Raw genomic sequence first — 25,434 nt, 5'->3', positions numbered from 1 at the left:
ATCGACTAAAATTCAATTAAGAAAACTAATCCAAAAATTTGTCACGATCAACGAAATTTCAAATTGATCCTTAAGGAAAGTAAACCGATTCGTACAAGATAAAGGATCTCCGAATAAAGTAAATTTATCCTTCCCGATTGACGAATTTATTTTATACAAATATATAATCGTTCTTGCAAAAACAAAAAAGAAAAACATTTCACGTTCGTCGTCGAGCATTTCGAAATCGCGATCACGAAAGAGACCATTGAACACAAAATTCGCGACGTGCCGCTGCACAAAAATCATCAGGCTGTTTCAGCGTCCGATAGCTTCTATAAAACTGGTTTATTCGACTCAATGTAAATACATAGGCAAGTAAATGTTATAGAATAAAATAGCGATACATATGATACACTGGATCGTTAATTTAAAATTCGATTGTTCACGCGAGTTTGATCAGCGCCCGTGGTGGCAGCGGATGCCGTCGATTGGCAGTTTTTGGCCGAAGACGTTCGTCCCCGTATCGTATTTTTTGGCATTAAGAACGACCGACGAATGGCCTATTCGCATTATGAATGCTCCTTTATATTCCCTCGTTACACCATACGGAACAGACGCGATAACTTAACTAACAGATTCGAACATCTCGTTATATATACACACAGACTTGCTGTTTCTAGCGATGGGATTTGAAACGCTACAAATCGTTTCGAACCTGTATGGACGACGAAAAATTCGAATCGCTTTGAACATGATCCGATGTTCGCAACTCTCGACGAGTCCTGGACGTCTTGAGAAATTTCCAAGCGTTCGATGTTTCGCTATCATTCTCGATACGTGTTTCTCTTTCCAAACGGTGCGTTAACGTAAAGCGTTAAAGACGGTGTCCGAAGGAATAGCGCGATTGTCGATGTCCGGACGCTAGTAGAAGAAAAAGATCTTGGAAAGTTTCAAGACGTATCGAGATTTTAGATTTACGTGTAACTTAAGAGTCTTAAACTTCGAGCCACGTTCAAAGTGCTTCGAATCTTCTTCTATAATCTTGAAAAGCCTGGGATGGCTTTCGAGATAAGATTCAAACACCCATTACTAGTTCGTTCGCACGATTACGTCCGTGCCATCGCATCGATCGTCGTTTAAGCCGCGTTCGGTGATTCCGTCGTTCGTTCGGGTTTACGTAGTCTGCCTCTTCTTCGATAGTGATACGGAACGCGTCTATTCGGATCTCTCGTTTTGCTTACAGGCGGTTTTTTGTGATATTGATAGTTTGGATAATATGAATGCGGCGGTGGATACTGAATGTTGCCGACTTGGTCTCTCTGGCCGTTCGGCGTGAAAGGTCTCGGCGTTCTGGCATGTTGGTCTTCCGTGACGCGACGTCGAATGCACACCGCGCAACGACTTACTCGCGATGTGTGATCGGCTTTCAACGTCTGTGGTATAGGCCTGCGGAACATCTCGTACTCCTTGATGATGGTTAACCAGTAGGATATGGCAGTGGAGTAATAGTTGCACGCGCCAAAACCATGGCACTCGATGAACGGTCTCGTGCGGAATTCTTCTAAACAGGAACCAGGGGACACCAAGGACTGACCGTATCCGCGTCCGCCTGCGTCTCGATGCTGAAAAGTTTTCGTTGTTGCAGCTTTCGGATTACTTCGGAATCGTTGGATTTTGGTTCATTAATTTCGTAATTGAAACGCGTCTTGTTAGAGAAATAGGCAAGCGACCGAATACTCGCGAGCGAGAGCCTAAAACGAAGAAAGTTATACTCACCATGAGGAAACTGTATCCGATCCAAAGTTCTTCCCAACCACCGGGACACTCTGGTATAGCCATGGATTGACTGTGCACCGCGATCACTCGAGTTGGAGCCTCGCAAACGGAGCATCTGGACAGATACCTTCCGACTTCCGGTGCCGGTATAGACGCCATGGACATGGGCATAGGTTCTGTCGTGCTCAACCAATAGCTGTAATCGTTCTTATTGGCGTAGTCGCATACGTTCTGCAAATTGCACATCGTGAAGGGCATGGTGGAGAATTTTTGAAGGCAGCTTCCAGCGGTGCCTGAAACGAAATATAATCTCGATCACGCGTTCCGTTAAGCCGAGTTAATCAAGAAATTTAACGTTTATTTCCATTAGTCGTTTTTAAACGTTCTTACCAAGATCCTGTCCGACAGAATATCCTTCGCCCATTATGTGCAAAAACGAGAAACCGTCCCAAAGTTTCACTGTATTTCTTGGACACACTGGTATCATTTCCGATTGCGAGTGTCGAGCAAAGAAGAAACCTCTGTTTCGGGCACCTGGTGCCGGTGGTGCCGGATTTCCCCGTATTCCGGGGGAACCTACGAATCAATTTGCAATTTTTTACATTTCTAGCGTATCATAACTGTTAGATCATAGCTTTTTATTCGCAAATGAACGAAGATCACTGATCAGTCAAATTTCGTATTTTCTGTACAGGGCGGTTTTAAAATTCAACACATTGTCGATCTATCTCATTGAAGCGTTTCTGGAGCTAGACATTGGTATTTCATCCTCTTCAGAATTTTAATAACATTGCTCGTCGCGGTATAGAAATATCGCTTGTATCTCGTTAATAAGTGATTTATTACCTGGAAGACCTTGTCGACCGATTGCACCGCGAGGACCAGGAAAGCCAGGAGAACCAACAACGCCCTCCGGTCCTGGAAGACCGGGAAGTCCTTCCATTCCTGGTTCTCCTTTTCTTCCGGGAATTCCGTCTTCTCCTTGTTCGCCTATCATGCCCTGAAGCCCAGGGAAACCTACGCAAATATAAATATGTAATATATATTAAATGTTCTTTCAAATTATGAATTATTAATTTATTTTGAAATTCTGTTTGCTTGTTATAGTACCTGGTAGTCCTGGAAGTCCTACATCACCGGGTAAACCTTTTCTTGGGAAAGGCGAGAATGGGTTAATGCCATTATCTCCTTTCGGTCCCTGCGAAGCGTACAAAAATTTATATAAATTTTCTGGAAATATTATTCACGACAATATATTAATTAAATTACTCGAGTTTCTTTAGATTCTTTGCTAATCTAAACGCGTTAATTGTATCTCGTTATAGCAATACCGAAACTTCAAAGTATTTCGTATAATACACGTGATGTGTTCACGAAAATTGTTTAAATTGGCAGGAGTTCCTTATTTTTATACAACAAAATTTGTATATTCTTTAAACTCTTCGATATAGCTACTTATAAAAAAATTTCCCAAATATTGAAATAATTAATATTCTATGATTAATAGCGCGTCGAATATGTAAGATAATTGAAGTAACTAACCTTTGGTCCTGGAAGTCCCATCGCACCGGGTAAACCTTCGTCTCCGTCGTCACCGCGTTGTCCTCTTCGTCCAGGTAATCCTCCGCGTCCAGGAATGCCCACTTCACCAACTTCTCCTTTTATTCCTTTTCTACCGTTAAATCCAGGCAATCCTGGTTCTCCTTGTCTTCCTTTAATGGCGAATATAGGCAGTCCACGATCGCCAGGTTCACCTTTTGGTCCTTGTAGACCAGGCATGCCTTCTAACCCCTCTAATCCTGGAGCTCCAGGGAAACCCCTGAAACCTTCTGGACCTACACACGAAGATGAAATATGAAAACTTGTTCGCGATTCGCGATAAACAGTGATCCTGTCGATAGTGTAGATTTTTTAAAATATTCGTTTGATTTAAATCAATTTTTTAGACAAATTTTTTAACAAATTTCAAGATTATAGACATTGGCTCTATCTAGTTTATAATTGATTATTAGGTCGCAGATTTTTATGTATTTACGTATTTATGGGAAATTCGAAGGTGTATAAAATACATGGAATACGCATAACATGTAAAAATATATAAAATAAGAAAAATATAGAGTCGTTGCCTCTACTAAATATTATAGGAAACGGTGCACGTGATATTTTTGTTATTTTAGATAAAAATATATTTTAGCGTATTACCAGCACTTTTTTTAAATTTCTGATGAGAAGCATAAATATATACGCAATTTACCTGTAAATCGTAAATGAGAAATTCATTCGTACTATGAGAAGAGAATAATACCTCGATCTCCTGGAAGTCCCTTTGGACCACGCGTGCTGAAACCAACGTCTCCCATAATTCCTTTAGGTCCATTATATCCGTATTCTCCGGGTGCACCCTTTTGACCCGGAATTCCCGGAGTCCCGGGTAGTCCATCTAGTCCAGGTAATCCGTTCTCGGATGGTTCGGCAAGCTCACCGGGTAATCCTAGATAACAAGTATAATATAATTATACGCATTTATACAACGAATATCTTACCGGCGATCGTGCTGTTTTAACGCGAGACTTGCAAATTGACTAATTTCAAATTTATTGCCTTTGATATTGCTAAAGATATCTTGCTAAGATAGGTAGGGATTTCTGAGAAAATTAGCGTTTAATTTTCCTAAGACCCAAATTCCAAGACTCCATGGTACACTAGCTCGCGAAAGTACAATTTGAACACTTTCCACAGAATATTTTTATGTTTATCTATAATTTTCTATATCCGACACATTTAGGTACTGTTCAGGTGTTGGTAAATATAGCGTTACGGAGAAACGTGATTGGTGTTTACCTGGGAAACCTTGAGGTCCTCGATCACCAGGAAGACCTGGAAAACCTGGCACACCTGGGAATCCATCTGGTCCAGGGAATCCAATATCACCTTTCATACCCTGAAATTGTTAAATTATCGTTGATCGTTCTTTGATCGAACAAACAAGCAAATTCGAAGGCAAATTTTTTACAATATAAAGATATTCGTTATTTACGTACCTTTCGTCCATGTAATCCTATAAAACCTTGTTCACCGCGTATTCCTTTTTCACCTTGCAAGCCTTCGAGGCCAGGAGTACCGAAATCACCCCTTTCTGACACACCATACGATGGAGGACCTGGTTCACCTACCATTCCTTTGGGTCCTGGTGCACCCATTAAACCGGGTAATCCTATAGGACCCGGATCTCCAGGCATTCCTGAATAAAATTTACACATTGTACAATATTTACCATTTTTCCTGTTCCCTAGCGTCATATCGTGAATTATTAATACTTTGACGATTCCTTCGCGGGGTTGGTTTAATAAAGAAAACGTAAATTTTAATTTTTAGTCTTCTTTTACAATTTACCGATAAGGGCAGTAAGATAATTTACAACGTAATTGCGAAACCTACCTGGCAAACCCATTTGACCTGGATCTCCATCCAATCCGCGTTTACCTTTAGGACCGCTGTAACCAGGTGGTCCTATCGGACCTCGTTCACCCTTCACGCCAGGTAAACCGTGAATACCATATGCTCCGGGCGTTCCCTTTAAACCCCAAATTCCTCTTGGCCCTTTCAAACCATCCGGTCCCATATCACCCACCTCTCCCTATATGAAACGGATAAACGAGGAGCTCTTATTATCGTATTATTTATTCCCGTTATTAATATTATTAACCAAAATGTTATATCGCTATCGTCGTTTAGTATTATTTAATGTAAGCTCGGAATGTTGATGTATAACGTACGGTTATAATGTTATAAGGTTGTTTGGAATATTCACAGCGAAAGATAAGAACGTTTTAACTGGAATTGAACCTTTTGCCGTCTATAACTTCACCAGCCTTCTGTCGAAAACATTTTTGACAAAATACGAGAAAATTAATTAATTTAGATCCGAAAATACGCGCAAGTGGTTGGTAGAAAGATTGTAAAGTTAATTCTATATATTATATCTCTGCGATTGAATCTTTCATTTTACATGGAAATCTTCCTATTCGAATCATTGCGCTGTTTAATTAATCATTTCCTCTAGATTCTACCCTGATGTAATTTTCGGACACATAACGATGCCCTGGATGCGTGCACCGAACAAACTTGTAACACCAATTAGTTTCTACTGTATTTTTAAACATCATCGTCGCTAAGAGACTCACTTTTGGTCCGGGTAGTCCGTTGAATCCGTCAAAGCCAGTTTCACCTTTGATTCCCTTCGAACCAGGGAAGCCATCGCGACCTATTCCTGGTTCACCAGGTGGGCCATGTCGTCCATCCATGCCAGGGAAGCCAGGAGGTCCGACTTCTCCCATGAAACCAGGCTCGCCTATCTCACCTTGAGGTCCACTGAACGCGCTTTCACCCGGAAGTCCTTCCAAACCATCCGGTCCCACGTCTCCAGAAATACCTTTTGGACCAGGTAATCCCATAATTCCTATAACACCTTCGGGTCCAACGTCTCCCGGTTGTCCTTTAGCTCCGATTATTCCAGGCACTCCGTCGGGACCAGGCCAACCAGGAGGACCAGGTTCTCCAGTTTCACCATCGGCACCGTCTGGTCCAGGAGGACCCGGTTGACCCGGTGGACCATCCCTTCCTGAGTAACCCACCGGTCCAGCATCACCGTCGTCACCTCTGCGTCCGATGAAACCGATTTCTCCTTTCAGACCCTTCATTCCGTCGAATCCAGGTGTTCCGTAGGGACCTATTTTCAGTCGTTTTATTAGCCATGTATCGTTAGTAAATTGCAGATTTTTATGCATTTGTGGGAAATTTGAAAGCGCATAAATCCATAGAACGTGGATAATACGCAAAAGTATGTAAAATATTTGAAGTTAGAATATTTAATACATAAAACGATCCTCTAGATAGATTTCATTTTTTCGTTGATAAAAGCATATAACATAATTTGCTTAAATATCCACGATTTAAATACCAAGTTTCCGCGTAATTCTGTTGCATTCTACCCGCTCTTTCGTTCCAATATACCATCGATGTTTGATAATTGGACTGCAGTTGAAATATCCGATTCCGTGTGTGCCATTCAAAGCATGTAAAACAGGCTGTTCGCAGTTTAAATATCATCGTTATACAGAATTTTGTAAAGTTTGGATTTCCCTGGCCTTTTCCAGTGGGAATGTACATATCGAGCGAGGCGTGTTCGTCGTTCGTTTATTGCGTTCATGCGTTACAGTTAATCCTTGTTTATAGTTACCTAACAATTCCCATGAATCGTCGCAACTGTTTCGAAAGGACCATTCTCTCTAGAGAGTCGGTCGATACGCCGAACAGATTTTCTCGTGCATTTAAAAACTAATCGGATGCCAATTGCGTTAATTAACATTTCCGATGTAATGACTGTAAATACTTGAAATTTTGCCTCGCAGAGTAAAACGTTTGTGAAAAATAAGCGCGATAAATTTCATGTCATCGATATTTAACTCGAATTAAATAAAATCTCAAGCAACAACGAATAATATTGAAAACTAATTGATACAAGCTTTACTCGAAACAATGGATTTCTTTGCGAATCAACGAGGTCTGGAAAGAATAGAAGCGACACAACTATCCCATCAATTTAATATCGCGAGTAATCAAAAGTATTACGTGTCGACTGTATGGCGATTGAATTACTCTTCTTAATCGTGTATGGTCACGATCCGCGAGAAATTGCTCCTTGTAGAATAGCGTTACGCAACACAGATCAAATATGTATCGATACACGGATCAATAGATAGATCAAAAGTTGGTCAATCTTTTATGCATCAAAGGGTTCTTTTCGCAAATAAAAAAATAATAATAAATTTCTGATATTCGAATTGAATTAATAAAAATTAAAATTTAAGAACCATCTTACCTGGAATACCGACTTCTCCCATTCTTCCGGGCATTCCAGGTTGTCCAGCCATTCCAGGGAATCCCCTAGGTCCCTGAGTGCTGTAACCTCGTTGACCTTTGGCTCCCTGTTGATCGATTTTTCCCGTAAATCTCAAGGATCAAATATCAGACGTCTATCGTCTTTGCCGTCTAATTTTACCTGTAGTCCAGGTAATCCTTCCTGACCAGGAGCACCTTTGCTACCTTTCGTTCCTTTCACACCATCCACTCCGGGTCTACCTTGTAAACCTCTAGGACCAGAGTCACCAACGTCTCCCTTGTTACCATACCAACCCACTAATCCATAATCGCCATACGTCTGATTCGATCCTGGTTCTCCGCGATCTCCTTTGTTACCCAAGCGTCCCTAAAGATCCGATCGAGAAAAAGCAATTTTATTTCACCTGTATCACGCGATAGTTGCATAAAAATTCAACATCACGAAAGAAAAACGTTATTTTACGTTACGTTATTAAACGTTTGATTCGATCTCTTTGTTCATATGCCTACCGTGAAACCTATTGGTCCTTGCGATCCTGGTGTACCGGATGTTCCGCGAGGTCCTTGATCTCCTGGCATACCGGGATATCCTTTTAATCCTATAGGACCCTGGCGGGATATACCAGGTGATCCAGAAATTCCCGGCAGTCCCGGAAATCCTTCGTCACCAGGCCATCCTTCGACACCTTTCGCACCGTCCTCTCCTGTAGAAATTTCATCACGCGTTTACTATCAAATGGCGATCGACAATCGCTACTTTTTTACAATCTTTCATTTATTGTTAGTATAGTATATGTAGTATAATAATTGATAGGAGAAAAATTCAGAGAATAAACGTTGTCTCTTTAACCTCTTACCTATATCACCTCGTCCTCCTTTGTATCCTTTCTCTCCTTTCAGATTTATAACCGGTGGCGGATAAGATTCTCCGGGTTCACCTTTTCCTCCTTTGTCACCCATTGGACCTTTGGTTCCCGGAATGCCCGGGAAACCCGGCTCACCTCGAAGAAATTCTTTTGGTATCGATGCGTTGTCACCCGGAACACCCGGAATACCATCCAGTCCGGCGAAACCGTCGCGTCCTGGAAACCCTGGAGGACCAAAATCACCCTGAAAACAAAGGAGCGACGTTCGTTGCCTATGTTCTCACGAAAAATCGATCAGCTTTCGCAAAAATATATGATCACGGAAGATATAAAATAAATAAATAACAATTGTTCTTCAAATATTTTCTTAAACGGCCAAGTCTCTCAGATGCCGTTTGTCATTCAGATAAAAAGTATTCTTACCTTTTCTCCCTTAGGTCCTTGAATGCCGGTGTCACCACGACTACCAGGTTGACCTCGTGGGCCTCTCGGTCCTTCGACACCAGGGAAACCCTTGTCACCGATATCACCGGGCATTCTAGTTAGTTTGTCTGGCCATGTCAATTTTCCCATTTCTCCTTTAGGGCCTTGAGGACCAGCGATTCCTGGTCTTCCACTGTCTCCTTCCAATCCTCTGGGTCCCATAATACCCCGTTTACCTTGTACGCCTTTGAATCCACGAAGTCCGGACAATCCCGGGTATCCTGGCGTTCCAGGATATCCGTCCAGCCCGGAATCACCAGGTTCACCCTTTCTACCGGGTAGACCTGTTTTCAGAAATAGTACGTATCAGTATACTACGTGTAATGTATAGTACTCGATCGGAATTTCTTTTTTGGTAAATAAGAACTTCGAAATATCTTTACGTTTGCATAAAGTAAAAAATACAAAATATTTTTTCGTAATGATTTGCAATCATTATTGTTGAAGCGATCGCCACCTCTAAGAAAACTCTACATCTGGTCTTCGGTTTTCTCAAGCGCTAAGGTCATCGATAGCGCATAGACAAAGGAATGCGTCGATGACAGACCATAAGCGGTACACGTGCCACGTTGGCTTCAGGGTTCTTTTAGTCTCAGGGTAACGTTGCTAGCGTGAGGATCTGGACCATCTTACATTGTATTCCACACTTTGTACTTTAATATTCACAATATATATACAGGGTGCGCCGTTAGAATCCGGACAAAAGAAGTTTTGTGCAGAAAGTTGTTTATTTAAGTCAATACACAAAAACACATGAAAATGTTGTTATATCTCATTTAAAGGGTCCTTGCTGAGAACTTTTATTCTATGTAACCACCCTCTGCCTCTATGACCTGCTCTATTCTTGCTCTAAAGCGCGAGCACGCTGACTTCAACTGGTCGCGTTTAATTGTCGCGAATTCTGACTCGATAGCAGCTCGTAGGGAGTTGACGTTGGGGTGCCTGCATTTATTAGTTTGTCTCTCGATAACGCCCCACACGTAATAGTCCAATGGGTTTAGGTCGGGACTGTTAGGAGGCCAGAAATCTTTCGACCAAAACATGTCCACATTGTCAGAGAGCCAATTTTGAACAAGATGACTTGTGTGAGCAGGTGCGCCATCTTGTTGAAATAAATACGGCCTTCCAGAAGCCGTAATTTCCATCCACGGCTTTATTACTGTCTTCAGGACCTCCAAATAAACCTCCTTTGTGATTCTTTCGCCTTTTTGGAAGAAGTGCGGAGGCATGACGTCGCCCTCACTTGAGACAACGCTCAAAACGTGAACACTTGCTGGAAATTTGGTTTTGCCCACAACAGGAACATCTTCGAGATTGTGGGCCAGCCAACGGTCGTTCCTCCGATTCACTTTGGCATCCACCCGGCGCGAAGACTTTCTATAATCGCCGCTCTTCTATCGTATTCCGGGTTTTGCTTAACGAGTTCTGTCATTTTGAGGTTATAGAAGACTTATTGACATATTTAACTAACTTCAGAGTCAATCAGCACAAACATCTGAATTCTAATATGGTGGGAACTACAAATTGAATTCTGTCCGAATTCTAACGGCGCACCCTGTACTTACAATACCTTACAATTTACCCACGCGTTTCTTTAATTCCACATACACCGAATAACCTTAACAATTATGAATCATAATTATAAATGATAACTTGATCGATGATAATCGTATAGAGGTAATCGAAACGTAGAATTTGATTCAAGAGCGGCGAGGAAATTATTCTGCAAATAATTACCGATGAAAACTTTTTTATTTTGAACGAGTCATTCAACTAAATTCCTCTTTTCCTATTAACTACGAAGATGGATAATTCTCATAACAGTTAAAAAATCATTTTCGTTCTTTCTTCCCGCCTATGTAATTGAAGTTGCTACGTATTATCTAAAGTAGATGGTAGAGATTACTCTCCTTTGGCAGATTCGTTTCAATTGCGTTTAGTCGTTCACGATCCAAATTCTTGTAGAGCACGAAAACACGAAGATAGAGAGGACGTCGTAGTAAACGATATTACAAAGCTTTTAAATATTTTTTAATGGAACATTCAAAACCTCAGCGTAGGCTTATAAGCATGTAAGTAAGTGAATAAGTACACGATGCTATCAGATGCGATAACGTTGTAATCCTATTGCGAATTCAAGATACAGCAATAACTGTCCACCGCTCTTATCTCAAGATGTCATCATCATTAGTCACGCTAGTAAACTGATATTGTCTCGACAGTAGCAAACAGAGCGGAGCCATAGTATAATATACTATTAAAGCACAGATTTTCGATACGATGTTGAAACAGAATATCAAAGTTCAACGTCCATAGATATTAAAATGAGAGTTAGTTTTTCTTCCTTTTTAATTTATCAATATAACGTACCTGGCGTACAAACACCACAGTCGTCTCCTTTAAGACCTCTTACACCTTTCAGGCCTGGAGCACCTGGAAATCCATCGGGTCCAGGAAGTCCTGGAAGTCCTGGTAAACCACGTTCACCCGGAGGGCCTCCGATCCTGCTTCCTTTCCCAGGGAAACCTTTAGGACCTGTCCGATCGAAACGTTAATTAGTATCGCTACAGGAAATTGTACAGGATACCAAATTTCCACTACAGCATATCGATGAGGATTTCTGCTTATAATTAAGAAAAATGAGCACGAACGAATAATTGTCGAATACGAACGATTTCTTCGTTGCTCACGAAATATCTGTGTTTTTAAACCAAGAGCATAAGAAAATATTTTGTCTAGTTATTTATTTCTATCGATTTTTGTTACAAGAGACCGTTTCCTCATTTTTTTCATTTAATCAGCAATTCTTCATTAATATTCCGACAATTAATTAATCGCTCTGTTAATCGGTGTTCTGACAATCAACGTGCTAAAATAGTATAGACGTATACACAATTATGAAACTACGAATGTAGGTGTATAAACATAAATTATAAAATAGACGTATGTGCAATTTATCAAAGGAAAGAAAAGGTACCTTGGGGGCCATGATCACCACGATCTCCCGGTAACCCAGGAATACCGGGGTATCCAGGTTTTCCATCTAAGCCTGGTGGGCCGTGTATCGATATTCCAGGAAAACCTTTTGGACCGGCGAGTCCAGGTATACCCGGTGCACCTGGTGGACCTTGTAAACCCATTTCTCCGGTAAGACCTTGAAAAGAGAAATGTAACGAAGTACGTTCCAGTCAGTTCAATGCGTTCTTCGATGGACGTTGAATCGTCAAATACAAACCATCTTGTCCTGGCTCTCCTTTGATGGAAGATCCTTTCAGTCCTGCCGATCCAGGAGGCCCGATCGGTCCTGGAGGACCAGGTGGCCCGATATAACCTACTTTACCGGGTAAACCTGGTATTCCTGGTTCTCCTGGATTACCAGGCGGACCTAGATAGAAAGGAGCAGTTGTTACATCAAGATCTTTTTTCCTTCTATTTTTAGAAATGGATACTGGATAAAAGCAAACCTAGATCTCCTTGAATTCCGATATTTCCTTGAATTATTTCATCCAGTTCCGGTATGTATTGTCCAGGTTCTCCCGCAGCTCCTTGTTTACCAGGTGGTCCTTGGTTTCCAGGCTCTCCCAACTCTCCCTGAATTCAAAATACAGAGGTACACGTTTCCAAGTCAATTTTTAAAAATTTATCTAGTTCACTATCGCTATCCTGAAGATAGTTGAAAGATAATTCTTAAATTAGTTAATAAATTGATTATTAAATTAGATATCTTTGTATCAATTATAGTAAAATGCTAAAACATAATCGTAGATTTGCTTTAATAAATAAACCTGCAAAATTAATAAAATCTCAAGGTACATATGTACGCAAAAAGTGATCAATTAATTTTAAACAAAGTACGAACAGCGTACAATTTACAAAATACAAATGGACGTACAAAATACGTGATGGAATTATTTTATTAAGTTTCTTTGACTAAGAATGAAACGGTAGAGTGGTCTTACATCTAATCCATCGGGTCCCGGTTGTCCGGCATAGCCTGGAGCCCCTTTCTCTCCCTTTTCTCCCGAAGGTCCTGGCGGTCCTATCGCACCCTGTTTGCCTCTAGGTCCATCGTTACCTTGCTCTCCCTTCATACCTTTAGTACCAGCGAATCCTGGACGACCCTGCGTGAAAATGTCACGTATATACAACGCGAATACGACGATCCACGGAGATTATCAATTTCGCAGTTTTTCGAATTTATGTGGCCGTGTTCGCTTCACCGAGAGAGACTTTCTCTCGCCGCACATGTTTTAAATCGAATCAACACTAACGTTTTTTTTTTTTTTAGTTTATTTTGGTTTTTACAATTTGTCCTGAAGGACATTTGGTAAAGTGTTATATCTCATTGGTAATAAAAAAAAATAAAATAAAAATAAATATAGCATGTGGGTGGCTACCCCAGCGGGGTGCCAACTTCGTGTTTGCTAAGTTATATCTTTCGTGTACACTAACGTGACGAAATCCTTTTGAAATATCGGGAGATTTGTTCTATCGAAGCTTATTAATTTTAGAAGATTAGAAACAGAGAAGGATACGGAATTCTGCTACATCGAACGACGTTTTAAGTGTTAAATTCATTGTTTTGAAATAATTTCATTCGATGCAAGTTTTCTTTGTTCCAGGAAGAAACTACTTAAAGACTTGCATACTTTTGTACCTCGTTATTTCTTCTTCCACTTGCAACGTACAATTTTATGGAATTTGTAACAATTTAAAGTATATTATGTTACTCACGTGAGGACCTTTGATGCCAGGTTCTCCCTTTCTTCCATGACCACCTCTATCTCCTCGCATCCCCTTCTCACCCCTACTGCCCTTCACCGGATAGTACATGGTATCTTTTTTCTTGTATTCGTCTTTACTCGGTGGCCCAGGCTCTCCTCTGTCTCCTTGTTCACCCACCGTACCTTTAGCGCCATATACAGTTTCACCCACTTCACCTTGCATGCCTGGCAACCCCATGGGTCCGCGGTAACCCTAAAAGACGATTCGATCGTTCGTTATATATCTATCATAAATGAGTAAGCTGACACGATATCACTTCGTTTCGTACTTTGTATCGTCGTATAGAATATATGAAAATTACGTTAACTCTGTATGATTGTATACACTCCATACTCTATTGCGTCTGTTATTTGAAAGCTTAGTTTTAAAAGAGTCAAATCTACGAGTATAATTTACCTGGAAAGTACTATGGACTCGAACGATTCTCAAAAGTCTCGTAAAACGAAATTGCATTACAGGCTAGATCGCGTTAGATCATAGTTGGCTCTAACCGCGTTACCGGAACGAAATTATATCCAATTTTTCATCTTTTACACGACAGAGTAAGAAGGCAACGTGCACGCGTGCACGGTGGCCAGTTTACAGAAGGGCGAATGCAGCTAACAGAGGTTTCGAGTTTCTCGGAAGTTGCCGATCGGCCGCAGTGGAATCTTCTTGAGAGGGTAGACGGCTCGTATTATCAGTGGCTGTCGTGTCAGCAGATAACAGGCTCTTGAAACGCGACGTTTCAGATTTCAGCGGATTCTGCCCTGTTTAGAGATTAACATGTAGCTTCGTTGCTTCAGCGACTGATCGTCGCCTCTTATCCAGCTAGTTTCATCCACATATTTCTATATTTGCTTACCATATTTTCTCGTTATTTTATCAACCACGAAATATCATTCGAACGTCACAGAATAACTACATATAGTAAATCGCACAATTTACCTGGAAATTACTCTACTGCCCTTCACCGGATAGTACATGGTATCTTTTTTCTTGTATTCGTCTTTACTCGGTGGGCCAGGCACAATTATTTGAACAATTATTATAAAAACTTTGACTTGTATATCTTACGTTGTATGAAACAGCGAGCAATTTTATTCGCACGACGAGATACCATCGTCGCGATTATCAAATTCGAAATCGACCTGCGTTCACCGTTTCGTCTTATCGTTAATTCCATTTTACACAGCGTTCGCCGGTCGAAACTGATTTTTATCGTAGCACGCGAGTTCGAGGGGGCAAGGACAAAAGGTAGTTACACGATCGTACAGCGGTGATTTTTACGAAGCTGCATGTAAGAAGATTCCATCGCGAGCACGTTATCAAGGCGCGATATCGCGCGGCCCATGAATTCCTTTAAATTCCAAGTCGCATCTCGTTCGCCTCCGCATTTCTTATTTCCGGCGTGTCCGTTAAATATTACCGGCCAACACTTAGTCAGCCAGACGATATTTCATGCGAGCAGGTGGCGTTTCGCAAAAAGGAACGAAACACGTCCAAAGACTGGACCGCCTCTCCCTTTCCTCGTCTTTTTCATTTTCTTCGTCGCTTCTCTCTTTCTCTGGTAGCCTCGCGGCTTGGCGAACGAATGGCACGACCTAAACGTTCGTACGAGGTTCACGAACCCTCTGGTTCGCCCGATCGGTCGTTACGGTACCCGAAGCGCGATACCAACGGATAAGTCGCGATCTTGTACTCACCATGTCTCCTCTCTCTCCTGGATAGCCCATTTCACCGTAGATCCCATACGATCCTTGGAAACCCTGGACAGAAAATTTACGATTTACCAATTATCAATGTATGCGATTTATGGTGTATGTTTTCTGTGATCAATCGACGATTTTCTAGTCGACGAGCATGTAAATTACGCACAGAATACTATTTAGAAGTGCGTAAGTTGCGAAACGACTTTACTTTAGCTTCTAGGGCTACTGCGACGACTGTAATCGCGAGTGCCAATTTACTATAAATAATAGTTAATTTAACGCGTCTTTTGCTATTCTTTTCCACTCCAAATAGAGGACAGTCGTAATAAATCCTAAAAGTTTATAGCCATCGTTTAAACGATAAACGACGCAAGTGTCATACTCGACAGAGTGATTTTTGTTACTTCTATTCGTAGATAAGATCTTCGTCTCTGCTACTTGAGTCGTTTAACATTTCAATTTTTCAATTATCCTTCTTTAGCTTTTTAGTTTTCAACGGGTCGTGGGATCTGTAGAGTTCGTTACCTCGGGTCCGTCGATGCCTGGATTTCCTCGAATACCTTTCACGCCCACGGAATTGATACCTCCGTCACCAGGCTCGCCAATGATCCCTGGATCTCCTTCTGGCCCTGGTTGACCACGTTCACCATGCATACCAGGCAATCCTGGTGCACCGGCACGTCCATCGGTCCCGTTGCATCCGTCCAGACCGTCTGGTCCCATTACACCTTCCGGACCGGGATTACCCTACGTCCAAGGATTTCATTATTCCAGATTTCTCTGATTCCTTCCGTTTTATTTTCACTCGGGTGAATCTCGACTAAGAGACACACGAAAGGTCGATTAACGAAAGGTCGCTTTGCTTCGCGAAGCTTCTTGGGAATCTTCTTGGATGAAGTTTTAGGAACACGCCAAGAAAATATTTCTTTAACACCGTTAAACATCTGAAGAATTCCCTTGATAAATACGTAAACATAATAAATTTCGTATGTATTTTCATAAAAAATATACGTACGGTAATATACTAAATTATAACGAATGCGTTTAGGTGGGTATTTGATTAAACTATTAGATCGTCCGAAGGGTTTCTTTCGTTTTATAAGGAAATAATGGATGCACAACATTTTCTGTTTTATATTATTTTGTCGAATTACGTATGATCGATTTTCTTCTATCAGAATAAAGATCATAACGTTCGACAGATTAGGTTTCGTGTTTGTATAAAGATGCGTCGCTGTAAAAGACGTGTCTGTAAAAGGAAGACACTTTTCGGACAATCTAATATTTAGAAAATTGGAAAATCCGAATATTTGGGTCATTTCAACGAAGGTAAAAGTTCATTTCATATCTTTGAGAAATTATCCGTATTTCAGAATAGTGTACTTAACGTTACGTGCTGTTTGAGTAAAAAAAAAATATTTCCGTCGTATTTATAAAATTTCATTTCAACGTTCAACAACGAAAAGACGTAGGAAGAATTCAAGTATTAAAGAGCCACGAACCGAATCTTTGTTGATGAGAATTCTTGTATATTCTATTTAACGAGCATGATCTTGTAGCCATCGCTACTCATTGCACAAGTTCCGGCCTATTTTTGTTTCTTCCCGTAAATAATATTTTTTCCTGATAAAAGACAATTTTTATCGTTCCCGTAAAATGGGACGAAAATAACAACTCTACAAAAGTTCACGCAGATACGTAGCAGTAAGGCTTTATCGATTTATTTACAGCTAAAGCGATCGGATCATAAAGTTGGCTCCTAGAAGAAAATTTCAAAACGTAATTATCGCTGACAATGAGTTTCAGATTTTATACGCGTGCAATGGTTTAAAAAGGCCAATATTATTCCCTTGCACGACTGAATCAGTATGTGTTAATGAAATCTAATAACAAAGAGAATTCGTTAGAACCTAAGAGAACCTAAGGAAACTGGTAAGAGGCGAAGAATTAATGGGAAATTTTGCGCGAAAGTGCAGCTGGTTGAGCATGATTCAGAAAAGACGTCTACAAATTGGTTGGGATATTTAAATTCATAGCTTGTGGAATCTAGATAACATCTGGCGGGTAAATTTGGAAATTCAGGCGAGTCTTGAATGTAAAAATTGAAACTCGAGAAACAAACTTTTAATGGAATGGAGATTTTTACGAACCGGTACTCCTGGAGCTCCAGGGAATCCTCGTATACCTTCGTCACCCTGAAAAGAAAATAGAGATCAGATTCGTCGAACGAGTATCTGTTTGCAATTGTAACTTCTGCCACGATCTTTCGCGACAAATATTTCATATTTTTATTCTCGGCGAAAAGATCGTGCGAGAAGTTTATAAATTCATGGAAAGATAAAATATCTTTTTTTCATTGGTTTTAGTTGGGAAATTTCAATAGGCTTACAGATTATAAATTACAAATCGCAATTATCAACCGCATATATTCTTTCTTCAACGACTGCAACAATAATCAGCTTATTCGACGAGACATCGGATGTAGTATTACCAGACCCATCAAGGATATCACACCCACTCTTCCTTTCCTATAAAAATAAATTTCACAATTATGCGTACACCGCCTACCACATATTTCTTTAAATACGTTACATCGTACATGATTCGTCGCAATTGCGAAAGTACGATTATTGCATCGCACAATTGATTCGCTGGAAGGCCATCTAATCAGTGGTGCAACTGCGACCGTTTCAAATGTGTACTTCCTGATCTGGAGGTGCTTGCAAAAGTGCACGATCGTTCGTGGCTGATAACGCGATTCCGTTCTGTGTGAAATAAAATGCGTCGTTAACAATTGCTAATATACTTTCGCGAGCCACTGTATCTTACCCTGCTTGTAATTTTTCATGACATTTATTTAGATATTGATAAAAGAAAGTATGGTATTTGTTGTTGAACAGGGTTGATAAGCTCGTCACGGTATCGGAGCGTTTACTCGTAGTATGAAAGAAATCATACTAGAAGACTTTTAAACAAAGTAAACTTAAAACGGTGATCGTTTTAGTAAAATTAATCCGATCGTCGCGTTTTACGTTTTGTAAAAGTCGTAAAAATTGATAACGGTATACTATCCTATTTTGCCTTTTCTAACAATAGGAAATTTCGTTCCCATTGCAAACGACAGTAGCGAAATAGATAAAGTTTTTACAAACTGCGGTACGGATGCGTTGTACGTCGAACAGGTATCAGAAAAAATAGAAAGATCCTTTTGCATCGTAACATCGCGTGTCACTTTGATCATAATACTATGAATTTTCGTTTTGTAAATGTTGCTTATAATACAAGATATAAGATGACGAAGGAAAATAAAAAAACTGATTTTTATACAAATTAGCAATGAACCTAGAAACGAGTATTTTCTATGCGGATGTTTACGTAGTTTCATATTTTTCCGAATGCAATTGGAGAAATGAGATAAAGATTCGTTCTATCCAATAGATATCTTCACGAAGCTTTAGCTTTGCTAATTTTGTTTACCATAAAGTGTACGTACAGAGCATAATAAATCATACTCGGCTACTTAACATTATCGTTATGACGTGTTTCCACATAAACATTTTTCACACCCTCCTAAGAACCACTTTACACACCACCGTCGTGCTGTACCATAATAATCCGTCGTGCCTGAAGCGTAACAACGAGGAGGAAGGAAAGGAACAGAGTCCAGCGCAACGAAGACAATTACTCCATATAAACCACCGTACGGGACAAACAATGTGCATGCATGCAGCATTTCACGTCGAAAAAGGAGTATCCCGCGGAAAGTAGTCCCCCGGGCAAGCAGCACGCGGTAATTTGCACACTCGCAATTCCGCCACCGTTTCTCTACCTACGAAACTCGAATTACTCGCATAATTAAGATGTACGGCTCGTGGTTCTGGTTAATTAACCGACGAACGTTAAATCGAGAATAAAAATAGTAAAGAGAAAGAAATCGAGAGATAAGCTTTTCAGTAGGAAGATAAAATGACAGAAACGTAGATCGAAGGTACGAGCAACGAAGATGGATCTCAGCTTGGAAACAAATTTTACGAAATTTAGTTTATGTCGTTCGGACGAAAATAACGTAGGAAGATACGAGAGGCGTTAGAATCGAATTACTTCAGGTGGAGAAGAAAATAGCAAAAATGTAGATCGAAGTGGAAACGTCTTCCTTTTGGAAGGAAGAAGAAGTGAAGGAAGAGATAAAACCGAAAACTGCTTTCTTATGGGTAAAGCTTTTTTGTGTTAATTCTCGTGACAAGGGGTGGAACGAGGGCAAAAGGAGTTTACGAGACGCGTCGCAAGCTTACCCGTGGCTTTTCACGCAACATTTACGCTCGCTCGTCTCCGGTGAATGCGTGGCAATCACGGAACGAGTGGTTATTTGTACCCTCCTCTACTTTCCTACTACCCTCGGCGGATCTGCTTTGATCCTGACGCGTGTCCGATGAGTGACCGACTACAGATTATTTGTGCGCTTATCTTTGACATACAATAACGACGTGGTTATTACATTTACGAATATCTACGCAGCTTCGCATCTTTATCAATGTAACTAAAGAAACAGAATCTCAATAGACGTTTCTTCCTCCTATTCGATGTTACAACGAGCTTCTTAATTTGGGTATTTTATACGTCTACGTGGATTCTATGTAAATTTTTATATTTACAGATACATAAACATTTCCAATCTAACGATTAGAAAAATTCTTTAAGTTTCAATCTTATTTATTGATTTATCAATCTAGATTATAATATAGAGAGAACGAATAAAGAGGAAAGATAGATAAAGGAAAGATAATCTTAGTTAAATTGTACGCATGTATAACAACACATAGAAGTTAGAAAATGAATGGCAATAATATTATTCTCGACTTTATCTTTGTCTATGCAGCATTAAAGTATAAACTATTTTGCTTGTTTTCCAAGTATTCGTGGAAACTGTAATTACATTGGGAAATTTTATTATGCATTAAAAATGCGTACGTTGCGTTAAGTACGAATTGCGTCTTGACGCAATCCTCGAATTAGCTTGAATTTTTATTTGTAATGGAAAATTCTTAGCTTCGTCAGATCTTCCGTCGACCATTAACGCACTTATCTTGCGTGATTACGTATACAAAACGGTAAAAAAAAAAGAAAAAAGAAACAGCTTTATCGGTTAACCTGTTGCACAACTCCCAAGAAGCACGCCTGATTGAGAATGCTGTGCCACAAGACTGTAAACTAATTAGATATCACTTCTTTTCCCGCTGAAATTTTTCATGAAACGCGATTTTACAACGATATTTCGATGACTATTTTCGTAAATTCTTCGTAAACTATTATGCGTTCCATCTGAATTACTTTAGCATTGTTTCATGGAAAGTAGTTGGAATTTTAATATCCGCACGATCGACCGTAAGATATACAAAGACTTGATAAAGTTCCGTGCTCGATACGAATCGATCGCTGTCGTTGGACCAGAATGGTCCTCCTGACCGAGAGACAAGCGTCCCGTTGCTACGCCGATCGGATCAACTTCCTTTGTCCATTGTCTTATTCGTGGTATCCACGCGCGTGTTTCCACGTGGCGTGCCACCATATCTCGCATTTAGAAATCTTTGGTGAACTCGTAAACTTATTAGCCGATACGGACAGCAGAGTCGCTCGTGGACTCTCGGAGCTGTTTCGCCCTGACACGATTGCAAAGTTATACATTTTATATTCGTAAAGTAGGATTAAGAAGAAATTCGTATTGAAAATAATAATTTGAATATTGTACACGTTTTTCATTTATCATACCGAATACATTTATGAATCATCGATGTGTGATATATACGCGAGTATATATGGAACGGTTATTTAAAATTTCCAACAAAGGGACGCGTAGTGAATAGAAGATTCACTGCCATTCGCCTGGAACGTGGAGAGCCGGCACTGAATCGTTTCGTGAAACAGGCGTAAAACGGATATATATCATTCGTGTTAACGATCCTGTATTTCACACTTTAATTATACATATCGGACATCCGAAATTGATGAACTATGTTCGATGTAGCGTCGACCTATTGCGGGACTCGCTTGTTCAGCGGAACGTTAATCACACCTCTTATTTACAATCGTTAAAGTGAAAAGTTATAAAGCGGCCCACCGATTCGCGGAATTATTTATGCGTTCGCGTCGATTTATCTTAATTATTTATCTTAATTGAGCGCGTCCGAGGAGGCTCTCGCGCTGTTACGTTTCCAAGTTGTCGCAAGGAAAGCGAAACGCGAATGTGTGCGAGCCGGCCGACTAAATTAATATGGAAACGCGGCTGATTCGTATTCGGGTCAGATAACAGCGGATTCGACAGCTACCCATGAAATACTCATGGGAATCGGTCCTCGTGCGTCGCGTCTCCTCGCGCGAAAGTCAGCTCTTATCATCGCGGCTTCGCGTTTCGAAACTTTTAACGACTCGATAACCGAGACTCGTAATTTTTGCCCGTGCGCGAAACGTTCGTCGTGGATGGCAAAGTATAATACGTATACGATCATGTGTAAAATAAACAAAGTATTTGTTATAATATTCAGTGAGCGAAATATATGTTTGTTTTATGTTTTCTTTATTTCATAAAAATATGAATATTTGATACGAATAATGAAAATTGTATAAAAAATCACAGTTTAGTAATTAAATGGTGATTTTTTAAAGAAATAGAAAAATATTATTCGATTATTTCTATAGATACGCGCGTATTTAGACAGCTAGACACGCAAGCGAACAAATAAATAGTAGAACAGACAGCATAGTGGAATTAATAGCCAGACAACTAGCTACGTAGAGACAAGGATAGAGGGATATGTATGGAGTAGAGAAGAAAGGGAGGCTGAAAGTAGGCCGGGTATAAAACGGACAATAATTGTTCTTGATAAATTCATATGACCACAAATCGTTTGTAATTGCTCAATATTTCAACGGCCTCCATGGAAGCTGCGTGTGCTTTACTAATTATGATTGGGAAAACGCATGCCGCTGAAATATTACCGAACAGGTACCGAGTCGAATATTTCTATATTTTCCTGGTGAATCGATTTTGCCACGCTACCTATCGCCATACGTTTTGCCGAGTAGTTAAATTGAGAGACCGGCAGAAACTGCTCGGAAACTTCTTTCGCCTTAAAGCAATCTTTAAAGTACCTAGAAGTAAGTAGAAAAGAATCTTTAAAAGCTATGTTTCACGAACGTGAATAGAGGAACAGGGCATTGGGTAAATATCGTTTTATTTGGAATATCTTATTAAAAGAGATCTTCGATTAGAATTATAGCGATGGTAATGAACAGGCGCTGTGATTTATTTAAATTGATATTTGAATCGATCGATATGTTATACGACGATGATATAATATTTATCGAAATTCGGAGACATTTGGAATAAATTGAAAATAAGGGGCAGGAAGGTTGTTCACCTTTGGAAAACATGAATTTACGGTGCAAGTACCAGAGAGTATAGTTGGTAGAGGGTACCGGTGCCTACCAAATATGGTCAGACTCGATACAAATTGACACACTTCCTTTTAAGGGCTTGCACTGATTGGTCTGGTGTGAACTCAGGGAAAGGGTTAAATCTAGGATGACGAGTCATAAATCCTCTCCTTAAACGGAAACCGGCGAATCCGAGATGAAAGTTTGCACGATTGAAAAGTAATTTCGGTGTAAAGATGATAAATTTTATAAAAGAATCTTTATAAATGAAATCGATTGGTCGAAAAATATTTAATAAAACATATACATATTATTTCGGAGAAATCCTTGTTCTCCAATGGAATCTGCAATTTATCATTATTTTTCTATATTTCTATATTGATGTTTGATTCGTATATCTATATTAATACCGTACTATATAATGAAACTCGTCATTGTTAAAACACGTCTGTACTGACGTATATACTGACGTATTTCAACGTTGTAACATTTTGTTCAATTTCGTTGGTAATTAGCCTCTCCTTTAAATTTCATGCTACGCGTGACCATCATGGACCATCAATTTTATAATTCACGTTTCACAAAATGTCGAAATACCAACGTCAAGCTGATCAAAGTTACGTATGTACGAGCGAGCCTTCACAGACCGAATAACGAACGAACAAACAATTTTGTCAATATCGCAGTACTTACGTTCGTATTTTTCAATCTCGTTCGAACGATGGCCCACGTTTGTCGAAATATCGTACAATTTGACGGATAAAACACGTTTACGGTTCTCAATTAGCAGAGTTGGCTAGCCGATGACAGGACCAACCGAGAGACGATTAACTTCGTCGTTTTGCGCGAATAAAAAAGTTCCGATCGATTAATCGTCTCGTTGACAATGTACGTAGATTAATTGTCGTGTTTGATACGAGATCAAAAGAACTTCTAATAAGCCGACCACGGAGCAATTAATGTTAAAAGCCAGAATAAAGGTTCTATTCGATGTATCATTTTGTGTCGTGGATTCTTTTTTCTGGAAAGCTCCTCAATTCCTTTTTTTTTTAATCTTCTTTTGTTCACAGATAAACTATTCGCTGAAATTCTGTGAAACGTTAAGGAAGGAAGGGTAGGCAGAGCGTATCTGGTTATGAGATCATTCGACATCCGGTTTCACACTGCTGGAAGCATAGAATGATCTGTCAATGGGAAGTGCGTTATCGCAATACGCGTGGTATGTCATCCTCCCTTTTTCGTTCTTTTCTCTCTCTCTTTCTGTCTTTCGGTCGGTTCGCTTTTAATGGGACGACCTAATTTCGTGAAAATCTTACGCGAAGAAAGACGATTCAAATCACCCGTTAGATTAGAGCAATCAGCATGAACGCGAACATGGCGAAGGCTTGCGAAATTGCACGGTGTAAGCGTGGGATAAATATCGGTGGATAAAGAATGTAGGAACGGATTTCCAAGAATAGAGTTTTGGTAAATTTCAGATGATTTCAGTTGGCGTTAAAAATAATATTATACCGGGTAATGATATTCTATCGTGTGGCTGTGACTGTGTATTTCAGACGGTGTAACACATTTGCTGTATCGATACGTGGAAAAAGTTTTATTTTATCATATACTTTATCGTCTCCCCTTTTCGTTTTCCAGTATTAAGTCGGAAATTTTGTTGTTCGGTAATCAAACTCGATCGAACACCGGCCAATCCTCAATTTTCGTAAACATATTTTCTACGAATTAATTAATTCGATAAATTTACACCGAATGACGAATCAACGATAAGAAAGTCAGTTTTTTCATACGCGAAATCTCGTAGATTTTATCGAATTCGATATTCGTCGGATTTTTCGCGGTAAAAGCGTTGCCAGTAACTGCGAGGTATTAGATTCAAGCGATATGTATATGATTGCAGAACGGAAATGCTTCTCACCCCCACATTTTGCGATATGAGAAGACGAGCGAACGCGTAGGACTTCGCTGCGTGTATCCGTTCTATGGCTGTTATCACCTTTCGGTATCCGTTATCGCTGCATGAAATGTACCGGCAAATCAACAATGGGTCGAATGTGAATTGAAAGAGATTACTGCGATTTTCAATAAATCTTCCTATCAGACCAGCGAGCCCATGCTTTATGGCGTGTTTTTTGACAAACGAATTTTACGTGCAACAGGTAGTTATAAAATATCTCTCGTTATATCGATAATTTAATTTCTAAATCGATTGTTTTAAACCTCGGAAAATAGCAATACACAGCCAATATAGTTCACAGGATTGCTCGTAAATGGAAAAGTAGCAAAGTTAGAATATATAAAAGATGAAATTGATCAGTTTGGTTAACGTACTTTTTGCAACAGGTTGAGACTGATATCGAATTCAGCAAAATTGATGCGATGATTTTCAAACTAACTATTACGTCAGGGAATACGTACATCCTTTAAAGCGTGTATCAGAAAATCACGCACTATCGTAGAGTTCAAACGAAACATAAATGATGAAACTCGAGCAATCGATGCCCCACGATTGCTAC

The 25,434-nt window shown here is 39.9% G+C and overlaps 1 protein-coding gene and 1 long non-coding RNA gene across 2 annotated transcripts in view; both read right to left on the bottom strand.

Annotated features, from left to right (window-relative positions):
• Nucleotides 1–312: 312 nt before the first annotated feature.
• The window catches only part of LOC132916086 (collagen alpha-5(IV) chain), a 58,791-nt gene continuing 33,669 nt past the window's right edge, over nt 313–25,434 (bottom strand). Inside the window, exons 3-27 of the mRNA XM_060975856.1 lie at nt 17,635–17,679; nt 16,010–16,231; nt 15,479–15,541; nt 13,743–13,985; nt 12,968–13,129; nt 12,473–12,599; nt 12,244–12,393; nt 11,986–12,162; nt 11,379–11,543; nt 8,949–9,292; nt 8,517–8,769; nt 8,170–8,363; nt 7,820–8,026; nt 7,640–7,745; nt 5,943–6,487; nt 5,197–5,395; nt 4,800–4,999; nt 4,600–4,699; nt 4,064–4,249; nt 3,301–3,593; nt 2,869–2,956; nt 2,605–2,775; nt 2,149–2,334; nt 1,759–2,051; nt 313–1,604 (exon numbers count right to left, since the gene is read on the bottom strand). Coding sequence (XP_060831839.1) covers nt 1,119–1,604; nt 1,759–2,051; nt 2,149–2,334; nt 2,605–2,775; nt 2,869–2,956; nt 3,301–3,593; nt 4,064–4,249; nt 4,600–4,699; nt 4,800–4,999; nt 5,197–5,395; nt 5,943–6,487; nt 7,640–7,745; nt 7,820–8,026; nt 8,170–8,363; nt 8,517–8,769; nt 8,949–9,292; nt 11,379–11,543; nt 11,986–12,162; nt 12,244–12,393; nt 12,473–12,599; nt 12,968–13,129; nt 13,743–13,985; nt 15,479–15,541; nt 16,010–16,231; nt 17,635–17,679 — 5,205 coding nt within the window. The 3' untranslated portion in view covers nt 313–1,118. The remainder of the gene's footprint in view (nt 1,605–1,758; nt 2,052–2,148; nt 2,335–2,604; nt 2,776–2,868; nt 2,957–3,300; nt 3,594–4,063; nt 4,250–4,599; nt 4,700–4,799; nt 5,000–5,196; nt 5,396–5,942; nt 6,488–7,639; nt 7,746–7,819; nt 8,027–8,169; nt 8,364–8,516; nt 8,770–8,948; nt 9,293–11,378; nt 11,544–11,985; nt 12,163–12,243; nt 12,394–12,472; nt 12,600–12,967; nt 13,130–13,742; nt 13,986–15,478; nt 15,542–16,009; nt 16,232–17,634; nt 17,680–25,434) is intronic.
• Nucleotides 17,686–19,934, bottom strand: LOC132916099 (uncharacterized). Its single transcript, XR_009660013.1, has 3 exons — nt 19,777–19,934; nt 18,084–18,249; nt 17,686–18,012 (listed from the first exon to the last, which is right to left on the bottom strand). It is a non-coding gene; the product is annotated as an uncharacterized LOC132916099 (long non-coding RNA).

The sequence above is a fragment of the Bombus pascuorum genome, chromosome 1 (assembly GCF_905332965.1).
Source record: "Bombus pascuorum chromosome 1, iyBomPasc1.1, whole genome shotgun sequence".
NCBI classification, from domain to species: Eukaryota; Metazoa; Arthropoda; class Insecta; order Hymenoptera; family Apidae; genus Bombus; species Bombus pascuorum.
This window is presented reverse-complemented; position numbering and strand designations above follow the sequence as displayed.